Source organism: Paramacrobiotus metropolitanus, unplaced genomic scaffold, assembly GCF_019649055.1.
Source record: "Paramacrobiotus metropolitanus isolate TYO unplaced genomic scaffold, Prichtersi_v1.0 Parri_scaffold0000132, whole genome shotgun sequence".
Lineage (NCBI taxonomy): Eukaryota > Metazoa > Tardigrada > Eutardigrada > Parachela > Macrobiotidae > Paramacrobiotus > Paramacrobiotus metropolitanus.
The window spans coordinates 103144-119170 of NW_026570352.1; the positions used below are offsets into that span (position 1 = coordinate 103144).

At 41.7% G+C, this 16027-nt stretch overlaps 1 protein-coding gene across 1 annotated transcript; it reads right to left on the minus strand.

Moving 5' to 3' along the window:
- Window positions 1-1024: 1024 nt before the first annotated feature.
- On the minus strand, window positions 1025-15943 carry LOC129598907 (muscle calcium channel subunit alpha-1-like). Its single transcript, XM_055496996.1, is given in 28 exon segments — window positions 1025-1507; window positions 1594-1817; window positions 1882-2086; window positions 3190-3945; window positions 4485-4595; window positions 4699-4857; window positions 5127-5328; window positions 5421-5570; window positions 6121-6182; window positions 6368-6394; window positions 6470-6541; window positions 6921-7008; window positions 7103-7269; window positions 7480-7685; window positions 7688-7900; window positions 8351-8671; window positions 8737-8857; window positions 9209-9645; window positions 10649-11079; window positions 11484-11587; window positions 11657-11695; window positions 11831-11880; window positions 12126-12245; window positions 13413-13842; window positions 14078-14183; window positions 14253-14517; window positions 15362-15472; window positions 15622-15943. Coding segments are annotated over 28 exon segments (5550 nt in total). The 5' UTR covers window positions 15635-15943; the 3' UTR covers window positions 1025-1147.
- Window positions 15944-16027: the final 84 nt, after the last annotated feature.

The following is a 16027-nucleotide window of genomic DNA, read 5'->3' on the forward strand; positions in this document are numbered from 1 at the left end:
CCTGTTAACATGTGAAGAAAACCTGCGGATGGAAATCACAGCTGGTGTAATAATGCGGTGGAACTGCTCCGTAATTGTGAAGGTTTGATCTTTCGTGAAATTTTCAGTATTGCCTATTATTTCTCTAGACGCAAAGTTTTTTTGTAGCACCGCCAATATGCCATAACAGTCAGGCCCTATACGCTGCTTTTCACTCAGTCAAAATTACAGTAGACTTTCCCTTGATAGCCAGAGTACCTACGTATCTGCACTTGCCTTAAGTTAATTTAAATAACTATTTACTGAAAAGCCGGTTCCTCGCTTCATCGATTAAATATACAAGTAGTTTATCGGGTTTTTGCTTTACAGATTTTTGCGTTAATTGCCACCGTTACCATGATTGCCAACCAGATTTTTCCGCATTTCATCCACTAATAATGCCATATGTGCTTGTACTTGAAATAATACTGACACTCCGCGTGTTAACGGAATGCAGTCTTTGGGGATGCCGAACTTATTTTCTCATACTCACACTGCATTTTATGAATCGGATGATCTGAGAAATGCAGCCGACAAGCACTCAAATGGTTTCCCTGAACTTTTTTTCAATTAGGCTGTTGTAAAGGAGACGAAATTGCTGCGTTGAGCGAAATGTCTGTTAGCCCAAAAGAGGATTTCGATTTGGGTTGTTTCCCATGTATGAATTTCTGATTATGTAGGGAGTCCATTTTTCTTACTCGGGTGGCTAGCTAACAAAGATTAAAGTTTTAAATATACCGGCATAAAAGAAAAAGTCTGGGAGGCCGCGTAGCTTTACGCGAATTCGGGTACATTGCTTCTGGTCTTTGTATTAATCCTCAAGATTCACTTTGCATGGCTCAAGTATTACGTGCTTACAAATCTGTACTTTGTGTGTTTGTGCAAAAATAGTGAACGAGAGCGATCATTGTCTGCAGCAGCTTCAATAAATAATCCAAATATTGTGATTATTTTTATTATTTACATCAGTTACTGCAAACAACAAATTATTATTGCTTAACGCGGATAATTTTCTCTTTATTGCGATATGGCACAACGTTTAGCGACCTCGCCTCTTCATAATAAACATGTTCAATAGACAATACAAAACCGACATCATTCTATCACTGCGAACCGGGGGGATCAAAAATCACCAATCATGACTCTCCGTTTCCTGCTTTTTCCTCTGGACATACGGACTCTCCGCGGTCCCATCGAAGGGCCGTTTGTATTCACCCAGGATGCTGCGGGCTTTGGAGTCCATCTTGGGAATATCCAGGATTCTCCGTGATTTCACCTCGCTGGACGAGGTGTTGGGAGTGTCCTTCTCTTTCTTCACGGCGGAATTCTTCGGAGCATGCCGCAGCGCATCAGCTCCGTTGGCGAAGGGCGTGGCCGTGCCGTTGACGGTCATTAGGCGGGGTTTTTGCACCGGTGTCAGCCGTAGCGACTGGTTCTTGGAACGTCTGCGGCTGCGGTGGAATAATGTACCGAAAAGCGAATGATTGCGCTGCAGTACAAAATAACAATTTCACTTCAAAATGCAATAAATATTGCTCATATTTTAGGGTGTTAAAAAGATAAATATTCGGGTACCCGATGCATTGGTTCTTCGCCTTCGGTTTCATCCAGTGTTCCAGAAATCGTCCGCTTTAATTGCGGACCAATTTCGTGCAAAGTTCGCAAACCGGCCGTTAACGCTACCGTGTTCTCGTTCTTCTTTGCAGCTTTATTTTGCATTTCTTTCCGCTTTTTAAAGCGGCGGAAGTAGTCTTGTATGAGGAATGTTGCGTAGAATTTGCCCACGGTTACATCATCATCTGTCGGTTAAAGGGTTTAGAAAACAGTGCGAAACAGTTCTACAAGAAAGGTCACCGTTCTCACCTCCAGCCGCCGGAATAATGAGATCCAACAAACGGTTTGGTGTTCTTTTCCAGATTTTCTTAATGATGTACCGTAATTCCGCGTTCGCATCGTCGATATTTCCCTCGGTTTTGATGCCGAGCGATGTGCGGACCAGAGCAAAGAGGGTTGCATTGAAATTCACCGTCCCATCGGCGTTGAGTGGCATGTTCATGGAGACCAGCCGCTAGAAAACAAACACGCACTGTACTCAAATACCTTATTTTGTTCAGACTACTGTTTTAGATGTCTAGCTGATCCATTACGTTCTGAGCACCTGCTTTGACCTGCCTGCCATGAGCGTAGCATGACTATACAGATTTATCGGAAGCCGGTCATGTAGTTTCTTTAGCTACGGTTTTTCTATGCACAGATACGAAAGGATCTAAACGTCTGATTGGAGGAGCCTGTGAAGGGGTGTTTTCCGGATTTTTTGCTGACCTTCGATCCTTTTTCGACTAACTAGCTGTGACAGTGTTCTCAACAACATCGCTTGCTGTCTAATCTGTAAGATTTAATATTTAGCGCTACAAAGGCTGCTTTCAATAAAACCTCAAAGAAATGCGTAGAAAGCATTCGAAATAAAAGAACTGAAAAGTTTATAGCGAAATTTTGCCATACCAAAATGGTTTTGACAAACTCTTCAGTGCATGTGTTTGGTAGTGTAACGGCTAAAACGTTCACATCGGTTGTCGTTCTGGCTTGGCCGATCCACTGTAGTTAAATTGCAAAAGCTTGATACATAATTTCTTAATACGCTTTCAATTTTTAGAATAAATAAAGAACTCATAATAATACTAATAATTTAAACGAATTTATGCGTAATTCCAGGTGGCGACAATTTCGTTTATGCACAGTAGTTTAATTTAGGTACTGTACGCAACGAAGGATGTATTATTTTATGTTATAAGAAAGAGTAATCGGCTATAAAACCGGAGAAAAATTTTGAAACCGGCATTAAAGAAAAGCACGACGATGTGTTTTGCGCCATCAGATTATTTATTCGCTGGTGAGCGCCCATAATTTGTGTCAGATCAATACTATTTCATGCACGTTCTTTATCTTAAAAATATTATGAAGCCAATGATTCAGCATATACAGATACATATCTTAGCTTTATTGTCATTTGACTTTATTGTAATTAAAATAGGCTCCAGCGCTAGTAGTGCGTACTGCGCACTGTGCAATAGGAACATGAGTTCGTGCAAGCTGCAAGCGCTTATTTACAGAAGCGTTTTTGCGCAATAAGCGTGTAAACGAAGCATAAGCTTTTTTAGTACTATGACATACCTTGCACGCCACACGATGCGGGCACAGCGCGCCGAACCCGAGCGGCGGATTGATCTTCCGCAATAAAGTCACCACGTCCAGATGCTTAATCCGGCCCCGCGCATCGGGATCGTACTCGCTCCACAACCGGATGAACTCATCCAGATGGTGCGGACCCAAAATGGACCAATCCCGCGTCAGATAGTCAAAATTGTCCATAATGACCGCCACAAACAAGTTGATGATCAGAAACGAGCAGACAATATAAAACGAAATGAAATACGGATACGCGAACGCCGTCCCGCACACCGTTCCCTCCGGTTCCCCGGAGGCCTTATCACACAGATTCTTATCCAGACCCGCGCACGACAACATCACTTCCTGCCAGTTCTCCCCGGTGGCGCAGCGGAACAGCGCCAGCACCGCTTGCGGGAAATTCTGGAAATTGTTGTTGCGGTTGATGAAGCTCTCTTCGTTGTCCAGCCCGATCTTTCCGAAGATCTGCATCCCGATGACGGCGTAGATGAAGAAGAGCATGACGATGAGGAGGGCGACATAAGGCAGGGCTTGGAAGGATTTAACGAAGGTCCAGAGGAGGGTGCGGACGCCTTCCCCCCGGGCCAGCAGTTTGATGAGACGCATGGCGCGGAAGAGCCGGAAGAAGTTGACGCGGATCAGTTTCTGGCCGTCCGAGAAGAACTTGGAGTAGCAGATGTCGATGATACTGCCCAGGACGATGATGAAGTCGAAGCTGTTCCACGCGTCGCCGAAATAGTTCTACGACAAATTGACAATCAAAACTTATTGGTAATTTCATTATAACGGCCCATACACCGAATCAATATGTAACGATATTTTACCTTGGCAAATGTAAAAGAGTTATTATTCGTGACCGAATTTTTTTTACTGAATTTACGGCATGTCCTAAACAAACGTTTGCTCGTTGTAGCCTGAGTGGATTAAAAAATCATTAAATTTTCTAAATCCACAGGATTACGCTTGCTGTGAAACACCCACAATACCCGTTCATTCAGTGGGATTTTTGCCACTGCTCTACGAAATCACACCGAACATCCAACGATCGCTAATAGTCTTAAAAGTGAACATTTCATACTGTCGAATCTAAGTCGATCACAATTCACAAGACAGTTATATTTTATAGACTATACTAAAGTCAAGCGAGCAAAACGCGTTTATCGTAGAGTAATTATCTTTTTTTGACGAAATGTACAGATGTGGTGGAAATTTTCAGTTGCTAATTCTGTCATCTTATTTTCGTAGAGATCGTTTCGTATGCAAGTCTGCATGGACATTACCTTGAAGCGAAAGGCAATCAACTTCAAAACGCTTTCCATGGCAAACAGCGAGGTGAAAATGATATTCAGATAGTCCAGCGCCAGCGTGAACTCTTCCGGTTGATTATGAAACTGTAAAATGAAAGGTAAGACTCAGTGTACAGTGTAACGGTTTGGCGAAAACCGCTTTTAACTGTATTCAAACTTCGAACGGCATTTTTGTAGCGTTAATTACCTTCATGGCCAGCGTGACCGTGTTAAGCAGGATTAGTACGAAGATGAAGTACTCAAACGGCTGCGAGGTCACCAGCCACCAGACGCGGTACTGGAATCGGTTTGTGGGAATGTACCGACGGATGGGTTTGGCTTTCAGAGCGAACTCTATACATTTCCTCTGCAAGCCACAAAGGTACGTCTTAACTGTCGTCTTTGGTAGTCAAAAAACTTCTTTAACATAAAAACGATATTGTTAATGCACGTTACACGTAATACGAACTTCCCGTAGTTAATAGTGGGAAAAATGTTACTCTAGTGAATAATAAACCAGACTCCAGCAGTATCATTCATTCGTACTCCTAAATTGTTTCAGTTGTTTAATAATGCATTTAGACAGCGAAAAGGTTAAAAATGGTTTTCCAGTGCCGGAAGCATGATTCGTCCCACCTGATTTTTATCCAGTTCGCAGTGTTTGTATTCCTGTTCACCTTCGTTTTGGAAGGTGACTATGACGAAACCGACGAAAATGTTGACCATAAAAAACGCTATGATGATAATGTAGACGATGAAGAAGATGGCCACGTAAGGGCGGTTGTTGAAAATCGGGCCTTGATCTTCTTGATTGGAATCGATGGCTTTGTACGTTAACCTGTCCAATGAACACATACGCGGTCACTTACAAAAGTATAATTGTACTTATTAATTCTATTAATATTGATGCATTAAAAATTATCGGCTTACGACGGCCATCCTTCAAATGTCGCCACCGTGAATAAGGTCAGCAGGGCCTTGGGCACGTTATCAAAATTGAAGTTATTGTTGGACCATTCACGGTCTTCGGCTTTCTTCGGATGGTCCAAATCGTTGCCCTCGTAAATGATAAACTGGCCTCTGTAGAAAACAACGACAAAGCCCGCATATATGGGCTCACAGTACGTAGTGTTATGGAATCACAAAATACGAGATTGTCTACATTATTTATAATTAAACCATAGTGTAGCAAACAACAGGGTCCTTACACAAAAAATTCGTAGAGCGATGGCGATGAAGCTCGCATAGACTACTTAGTTAACAATGTTCAGGCGTCGCGTTCGCCAAGACGCACAAAATGCACAGAAATTCGTTTTTCATTTATTTCTACGCAAATTTAATGTAATTAATTTAAAAGAACATTTCTTTCAGCATTTTTAGCAATTTTAATTACATGAATTTTTTTCTCGCACATCATTTAGGACACATTATTTTATTTTCACCAGCACAGGCAGTATTCGTGTTTGTTGCTGTATTTATCTGCTGGGACACTAAGTCTGTACTCGTACAAAGTAGTTATCTTAAAAAATATTTCTTTACATACAGAGTATATTATTATATTATTCTGTATATTATTGTTTTATGCTTCGCGCATTATGCACGTTTTATTTGGTCTGCAATTGCAACTTACTGGCACTCGTCTTCCGTACTCTTGGATGGATCATTGCATTCCGAAAAGCGTCCCTTGAACAGCTGCACACCGACAACGGCAAAGCAGAATTGCAGGACAAAGGTGACCAGTAGGACATTGCCGATGACGCGCACGGACGTGATTAGACATTGGACAACATGCTGATGTTAGTCGGAACGCGAGCACACACAACATACAGAAAACAGAACATGGAGTTAGAACATATACACACATTTGATTGGCCTACCTGTACTCCGATATTGGCAAAGACAAACTGAAGAAATTTGTAAAAACACGTTATTTAAAATGTTTTAGGGAATATTGCCAAAAAGAAGTGGGTGCCAGTCACCTGGAGCATAAATGTCACTAGCATAATATTCCAGATGGTTTTGATAGCCACCACCACACATTGCACAACGTGCTGAAAACAAGAGAGCCCAAGCGGAGAATGAAACCGGTGCGAAGGATATTAATATTCTTAAAGCCAAGAAAAGATGGGAATAAAACTTAAAGAATAGAGTTATTTTACTAATAACACTTTTAATATTTTTTGAGCAGCTGTTTAAAAATAGCAGAGAATCCTTTCGCAAAGAAGTATCAGCAACGGTCTCATTAAAATGCACAGAAGGGGAGAATAAATTTTAAGGGTGAAACCAAAACAGAAAGGAATTAGTGGTTTAAAATTTCTGTGAAATATTATTTTGCAGGAATAAAATACGTAAAACATCTTTCGGAAAAAACTGCAACTGCAACTAATATTTAATTATTAGTGATATTTTTCTGGATGCCTGTGATCTTACCTTAAGGCCTTTTGCGCGGTTAATGGCACGTAAAGGTCGCAACACACGACATACACGGAGAATCTTGACGGCCGAGAACTGAGAATTCCTGCATTAGGAGATTGATGTGCGTCATCAACCAAAAGGTCGAACAACATTTACCGGAATTCAGTTTTTCTTTGATTAGAAAATGTGAGACTTACTCCAGGGTAGCTGAAATTATGGATACGGCCACTACCATCGTGTCCAGCACGTTGAATTTATTCCGTAGAAATGCCTCAGGATGAGCAATCACTCCTGAGACGATGGTTTTCAGGAGAATTTCCAATGAGAATACCGCCGTAAAGAAGTAATCAAAAAAGTTGAGCGTCTACAAATACGTTTAATTGAACATTTTATTTATTTGCAATACTATCATGGTGCTTAAACTTCCGAATTTATTAATGAAGATACAGTAAATTAAAAAAATTTAAATAAGGCTTGCAATAATTAAAGCTGTTTCGGAGTTACCTTTTCATAATTATGCAGGAAACAAAATGTTATGTGTTATTTTTATTTATTGTCTTTACATATTTCTTACTGTATTGAGATCGCTTTGTTTGGCCACCGGATCTTCAATCCCCAACATGAAACTACTGACCAGAATGCACAGCAGAATAGCGTTAGTGAAGTACGGATGACTGGTGATGGTGTGGCACAAAACGCGGAATTTATTGTCCGGTTGAAAAATAAAGTAGGAGCTGTAGGGCGGGATCGGCTTGACCGCCTCGTTGATGTTGATCTCGAGAGACGTCGTGGCCGGGCAGTGGGATGGGCGTCGGCGTCTTCTTCCTCTACTGGCTCCTCTTCCGGCGGCTCGTCCTCATCTTCCGGCTCCAGGTCTACGAGATCTTCGCGACTGCGTCCGCGCACTACTTTGCGCTCTTCGTTGATCATGTCAATACGCAGTCGGGTTAGCACCGGGCTGGGTGTGGGCCGGATTCGGGGCGGGGCTTTCTCATCTAATATACGAAACAGAACGTTTCAACCGAACGTCATTTCTGGGGCTATCGAATACGAATCATTCTAATAAGCACAATAACTGCCGCACTGTCAATTTTGAAACGTTCGAAGCAGAATTTCATTCTATCGTTGCCATTTTGCATCAATCAGCTCATTTCTGTCTTTTCGCTAATTAAGCTATAATAACTTTCGATAATCAAGCTATTGCACCCGGTTACTAGAAGGTTACAACAGGCTATCGAGTCGTACGTGCACAGGCTACTGTAGGTAACAAATATTGTGACTTTTTACCAGAGTTATTTTAATGTGATCCTTGGCTACCCTTGACCACCAAAATGAACGCTATCGACTCTAATTTGCTGTAGTAACAGTTACGTTTGTAACCACTGATACCGAAGATCATGTTACCAAAGGTCACAGTAGCATGATCACTATGATCTCCATCTCACCTGTTGCATGCACCACGTCACCATTGGGTAGCAGCTGCCCATCGATGAGGTTCTCGGTGTCATGCTCCAAAGGCTGCTCCTCTTCCGGTTCATCCTCAATAATCTGCACTTGCACGTCATCCTCGTTGATCTTGACATGCTCATGCGAATGAATGGATCCTTTGACGCTGCGCTGCGAGGTGGACGATGCCAATGACCCCTGACGCGACGAGCTGGCCTTCTGCTTCTTCTGCTCCTCTTCCTCTTTCTGCTCTTCTGTCATTTCCTCCGCGTCGGCTAAATTGTCGACGGCGATGGCCAAGAAGACGTTGAGCAGAATATCTACAGAGATTTTTTCAGGCTGCAATTTTAATTACTTTTTGCATGCAGGTGATGGGAAACCTTACAGTTGCCGCAAATAAAAAGAATTATGAAGAACAACGAACACAGGATCCCGATCGAGTCCACACCCCCAAACGCCTTGATGCCTTGGTACATTACTTCGTTCCAGTCCTCGCCGGTTAAAATCTAACATCACGGAACAAAAAATTAGTTTCCTGCATATTACGTTTCTAATTTAAGCTTGCTGCAAAATGCTGCTGTTGGATCTTTTAAGAGAAATCTGTAGCAAAGCCACTACTCTAGGCTCTTCGGCGTTTTTCTACTGCATTTCGACGATTTGGTTATTACATCAGTATTCTGTTCGTTCAATCATTTTCTAATTTATTGGTGTAGTTTAAAAGAATATATATCTATTTAGTTTAACTTACCTTAATTCATGCTTTTGCAAGAGCAAAAATAAATCAAAAACGCACGTATCTGAATACTGAAAACAGTCAACTAAAAGTAATAACTTAAGTAACTAGTAAGTATAATTACCTGGAAAACCGTCAGCAGCGCTTGCCAGAAACTATCGAAATTATTCCGATACGGTTCAGTTTCTCCCTCCATACTGAACCGCCCCCCGAACAGCTGCATTCCCAGCAGTGCAAAAATCAGAATAAATAAGAACAACAGCAACAACAGACTGGCGATGGAGCGGATGGAGTTGAGCAGCGAGGTCACCAGGTTCCGCAGGCTGTTCCAATACCGCGTGACCTTAAACACGCGCAACAACCGAACGGAACGCAGGACGGATAAACCCAGAGGCGGGAGGATTTTGAACCAGAACAGTACAAATTCGCAGATACTGCTGATGACCACGAAACAGTCGAACCGGTTGAACAGCGATACAAAGTAGCCTTGGAAGCCCAGACAGAACATTTTGAACAGCATTTCCATGGTGAACAGGATGACGAAGACGAGGTTCGTATAGGCTGCAAAACAAATTTGTCCTGCTTCATTTTTGTGGCATCAATAACATAATTTATGCCAAATATCGGTACTACCGGATTTTTCCCTCCATTAGATTATTATTATTATTATTATTTTTCCTACAGTAGCCAACTTATTCAGCCTAAGCTGATGAAGATATCTTACCAGGCTAATGGAAAATTTTTTTGGTACATTTTGAAAATTTTATACTTTTTTGGTTAAGTAAAAACAAGATAAGTAAAAACAAACCAAAAATTAAACAAAAATTGGAATTGTGCAGCTGAAACGATAAAAAAAATTAACTATAACTACTATTAAGCTGATAAGATGTTAACATGGAGCAGCGCTCCTTGCCGTTTTTGACTGAACATCTCACAAGACGTTGCCCGCAGGCTGCAGCCTGGAACTACATCGTACATGCAAACGGTAGAAGCATCGTAGTGCCGTGGCGCAACATGGCATAAACTTCACAGGGCATTCCATTATGGTCTGCCAATTTGCCAAAATATTGCAATTTACTCGATTTGACCGGTTACGATCTGTTTCGCTTAATTTATCACCGTAACCAGTTTTTTTTCTAAGCAATTTGATGTTTCTTTTAAGTAAAACCATACGCTTGGACCTCGGAAATAACTGGTAATCTTTGCTTGTGTGACGTACAGATAAGTAAGTACTGGCATTGAGAATAAAATTTTCGTATTGTACGAATACTTTCTGAATCTCTCCCTCAAATTTACAGCGTAGCTTACAGTTTTCAGCAAAGGAGCAGTTACAAAAATCTTGAATAGTAGTACGCTTGCTGAAGACCTGCCCAATTAAATCAAAAGTACGGTCAATGAAAAAAAAAATTCTTGAAAAAGTAATTATTGTAAGGAATGCTTATTAAGAAGTGTATTATGTTTATTAAGTTATTATTATCTTTATTATTATTATCTGTTACAGATAAGTATAATCTGAAATTTCAATTGATATTCGATGCTTAGCACGTCAAACGGCTACACTTACTCTGCACATCGCCAATCCAGTCCGGTTGCCCATGGTACTCCGACGACAGCACACAGGTATTGAGAAAGACCAGCACAATCACCAGCCAGTAGAAGGTCTGCGACTTAATCACCCGCCGGCACACACGCCGCGACCGGCGGATGGCTTTGCGGAAGGCCTTCACCCGCTCGGTCTCGTACCATTTGGCCTTCTCCTCCGTGTCCTCCTCCTCCAGATCCGGTTTCCCCTTGATGGTCGGCCGGCGCCGCAGGCCCCCGGTTTCATGGCCGCCCTCGCTTTCCGCCCCTTCTTCGGTGAATTCCTCATCCACCAACTCCGCATGGGTGATCCAGTCCAGATAGCCCCGCAATGCCGCATCGATGGCCTGCTGCTCGCGATTCTTCCGAAAGGCACCGGATTTCTGAGCTTTGTCGCGTTCTTTGGAAAATTCTCTATAATTATGTTAAAGCAGCTGATTTATATAATAAAATAAAGTCTATATATACGGTACAGCATTATATGTAGATAACGTACTATTTAATAAAAGGTGTTTATGCTCCACATAAAACAATAAATTTGAGCAGCTATCGTAGTACAGTGACTCCATCGACGGCTACGGTTTCTTTGCAAAAGAGTCTACAGATTGTCCATAAAACGCTAATTACGATTTCCTAGTACTCTGTATGTGCAGATAATGCGGTATGATAAACGTACTCGTACATCAACAGTACAAACAAATTTCTATATAATTTTCTGTTAATTATAGTTTTTCTTGAAATTTTTCGGGTGGCAGTGTATTTTCTCCTATATGTCGTACAATTACTTTACACCGCCTTGGGCTATCTGTTCCACTTACCCGCTGAGAACACCGAGTACAAGATTGAGCACAAAAAACGATCCCAGAATAATAAGGCTAACAAAATATATCCAAGGCCATAAATTCCCCATAACGTCATTCATCTGCAAATTAATGCCATTCAATTTTAGAATTGCAGTTCATGTAATATAAGCTGGTAGGCAATGTTTTACCCAATACATCACAGTCGTCCAACCCTCCATTGTAATACACTAAAACCAAGATAAACGGTTAATTTGATACATATTTTTAAATAATATTTTTTTTATTAAATTTTTAAGTATACCGCCACTTCAAACATTTCGGGCAGTACTCGTACGCTTTAACCTTTATGATTTTTTGCTAACCTGAAAGACAGTTAACATGGCCAGGCCAAAATTGTCGAAATTCGTAATCCCTGAAATTCACAAGAAGACCGTCACTTCGCTAATTACGAGTATATATGTGTCACCGGTACCGCAAAAATCACTTTATTTATTAGTGTATTCACGAGTTGTTTATCAATGTTTTTATAGCCTTACAGTTAGTTTATTTACTGCATTATCCAGAGGTTATTATTTCTATGTTTTATTGACGTTCGAAAAATGAACAACGGCTTATGTGCAGCAAAGAAAATTAGTAAATTCGTAGCACTCAGCTGACCATCGTTGGGACCCGCCCATTCGTCATTGGCTGGTTGGCATATTTGCTCGGCTTCGCACACCAGCGACACACCGGGACTCGTCTCGTATCCGCACGGCTCCGGTTCATCGACGATCTTTTCTGCATAAAACAATTGCAACATACATATTGCACAAAAACGGTACAAATCATGCAGATTAATTACACCAGTTAATTGCTACGAGTATTTATACTGTCTGTCTTCTTCTGTCATAAGTTTTCAAAATTTATTATCTATTTAGACATGGATCATTAGCAATGTTCAACGATTCTACTTTTCTTATTAAGTTTTCCAGTTTTCTTGATTTTTTAAACTTTTTTATGTTAGGTTAATCGTTGTAATGTTCCTGGAAAGCCAATTGGCAATGGCTGTCGAGTAATAAATTTATTACGCACCACGATGCTTCATGTGCGGTTTGGCAGTTTCAGCCGGCTGTCTGCCAAGAATTTTATATAAACAGATGAGCAAGTTTTGCCGGTTGAACGACATTGTGCTTGACCGCGCTGTACGGCGTTCTAGCAGCACAATGCTATTTTTAGAGTTTTTAAGGAGGGGGTTTTTAAGTGCTCCCAACTGGCAACAGCAGCTTCCACAACAGCCAGCTCAGTTTTAATAAACTGCGACGTAGCCAGCTTCTGCTGCGCACCACGTTTACAGCAACCATGGTTCGATGGTCTAAATTGCATTCGTGCTACCATTGAACTTGAATGACGTGTTCTAATTAATTTATGACTTTGGGATGACAATTAATACCTTGGCTTCAACATTTTAGCCTATGTGTGTCGTCCAGAATTTCTGTCGTCAAGGATTCAAATTTCGGCATCAGATTAATCTGGTTGCTTACCAGCTTTGCTTGAGAAAAACGCTTGTTAAAAAACTGCAATATTTAAGTAAAAACTGTTTCAGTCTAACAGGAAAAGCCCCTTACACTTCAACGGCTGGTTAACGAAAAAATTCACTACGCGTTTTATATACTCAATTTGGAATTTCTATATATATTTTTATTTTTTGATAAATGTTGGCTATTTTGTATTAGTTATGTCAAATAATAATTTTACAATATTAGTATGCGTTTTCCCGAATGTTAAATTGTTAATAAATACGGCCGGTATTTACTATTTAATTACAAAATTTAAATAAAAAACACCGGTATTTATACCGTTGAATATTGATCCAGATAGAAGAGAAATTCTTCAGAGAAGTATGAAAATAACCGTAAGAAACGAGTAAACAGATCATAGGGCTTCAGTGCGATGCGGTCGACTTACTGGTAACATTGTCATAACAGGCTTTATGCAGTTGTCCCATAAACAATTCCAATCCGATAATGGCATAGATCATAATGACAAACAGCACCAACAATGCGATGTGTAGCAGCGGGACCATGGCCATCAGGATGGAGTTGAGCACGACCTGTAGACTGGGCACACCGTGCACCAGCCGCAGCGGACGGAGCACGCGGAACGCCCGCAGCGCTTTGATATCGAAGGCGTCCTTCGGAGCCTTCTTGCCGCCCTCGGGCGTCGGCACCATCAGCGGGATGATGGTGCTGGCCAGCCCAATTACGACTATCATAAAATCCAGCAGGTTCATCCCGTTGCGCAGATACGCACCGGAGTGCATCAGAAACCCATACGCGCAGATTTTCAGGAAGCATTCTGTTGTGAAGATCACCACGAAGACGTACTCGAATTGCTCCTAGACGAACGGAATATGATGATACCGGATGTACAGTTATATGCGATAATATTCAACCTTAACTTAGTATGCAGGAAGATCGCAAATTTAGTGCTGATCTACGAGAGTACGTATGTTACATCATTTTTCTATAAAGTAACTAATAAGGTACTGTGAATAAAATTTCTGTAGGAAATAAAACGTTTTTTGAATATTCATTCGAAGAATAATTTTTATTGCGAAACGGGGCACTTACCAAAAACTGATTGATACTGTTGGAATCGTATCGCGGATACGGCGTGGTAATCGCCAAAGCGATACAGTTAGCAAAAATCGTCACCAGGATAAAATAATCGAAGGCCCTGCAATGGCAATATCAGGGCGATTATCAACTGGAATTATCAGCCGAAATTCAGCCGAAATGGTCGTACTTTAATTCGACAATCTTAATACACCACCGGCGGAAGGGATTGGTGAGGGACAGGCAGAAGAGGGCACGGGTGGGCCGGTTCTCTGGTTTGCCCATGAGGACCGGATTGGGCTTGGGCTTGGCGCCACTTTTACTGGCGTAGGCGGCGGCGGTGGCGTTGGCGAGGGTCTTCTGCCAGGCGGATGACAGGGGCTTATCGGGGACGACAATCTTAATATTCTGCGCCTCGGTGGCTGGCTTGCCGCCGGCTGTCCCGTTCGATCCGGCTAATCGATTAAAAAAACGGTAACTGCATAATTAATAACTTCCTAGCAAAAAAATACTATTTATTCCCGTACCGGTACAGCAAAGCAAAAATTATTAGCAAGGGGAATTATTATAAAATTAATAGAAAAAATGTACCGTTTTCGGGTTTTTGTTTAGATTAAAGACAGCTGTTACACTGATTAGATATGCCAAGTACGTCATTGTTTATTTAAGTGAAGATGAATCAATATGAATGCAATACCGGTCTAATGGGACTCTACAACATCCGTTTAAGCCCTGTAGGATGTCTCATTTCCGAATAAGCTGCCAGCGTTCGAGATGTGGTGCGTTAGAATTAGATGCATTTACTGCACTGCACGTGCCAAAGAAAATTGTCTATGCACAGGTTCACGACATGAACACAGGAAAAATCGATTTTTTGCCGGGGAAAATAAGCATTTGATAGCCTAAATAACGCCCAGATTGTTCCAGAGGATAATTACACGCCTGGCGTGAATGACGCCAGACCGGTCCATATGGACACGCTTAACCCTGTGCTTGCTTGATTATGATGACTGCATGTTCAATTATGCAATCACCAAGAACAACATCACCGATCTCATAAATCATTCGCCAAACCCTCAAGAAAATCTCTTACCTAGCGTGATCGTGTACGAAACGCATCCTACCTCATAAAAAATTCACTGCCTGACTGAAGGTAATTGTAAAATTATAAATTTCTGATAAGCTGTTGAATAAATACTACGGGGAAAAATACGACGTAATAGGAGAACGAAGCAGAAAGATTTTTAGTTGCTTAGTAAGTGAAAAAAACACGCTTTGATCAATGAGATTGGACGGTACCTCCGGGCGATGTCGGGATACTGGACTTTTTGTCGCCCTCAGCGGTGACGGTGGTCGCTGGCGCCTTGGTCTGCAGGACAATGGTGGTGGGCGCTGGTGGAGCGTTGGCCGCTAGAAAAATCCCCAAGAAAACATTATACACACACTGTGTTATTTTTCACCTTTACGCATACATCACGCTCACGATAACAACTCAGCATAAAATCCCGCTCGTTTACACTGAAAAGCATCCTAATCAGCATTCAGCCGATGCGGCTCACCTGGATTGGACATATTGACACTCGGGTATAAAGACGCTGTATCATACACACACACACAGTGCACTAATTGGCTATATGACAAAAAGCGAACACCCCAATCATGGTATTATAATACACGGCGGGGATCCGCGGATAAAGATCCCGCTTTTCTTCCCGCGTGTGGATGAATGATTATCAATAGGCTCCGTCATGTACACACAGTATATACACGATGTTCGTGGTTTTCCTACACGTAGCGTCTGAGCGCGTGATGCGCGCCTAGCCTACCCATCTAATTCCACGTCGTAACGCGCCTTGTGCGCGGCTAATTTGGTTGTGTATGTGTGTGTGCGAGCGTTGGGATGTGGATTAACGCCACTGGCAAAGACATGCAGTATCTTTACGGTTACGCGAGAGAAAGAGAGTC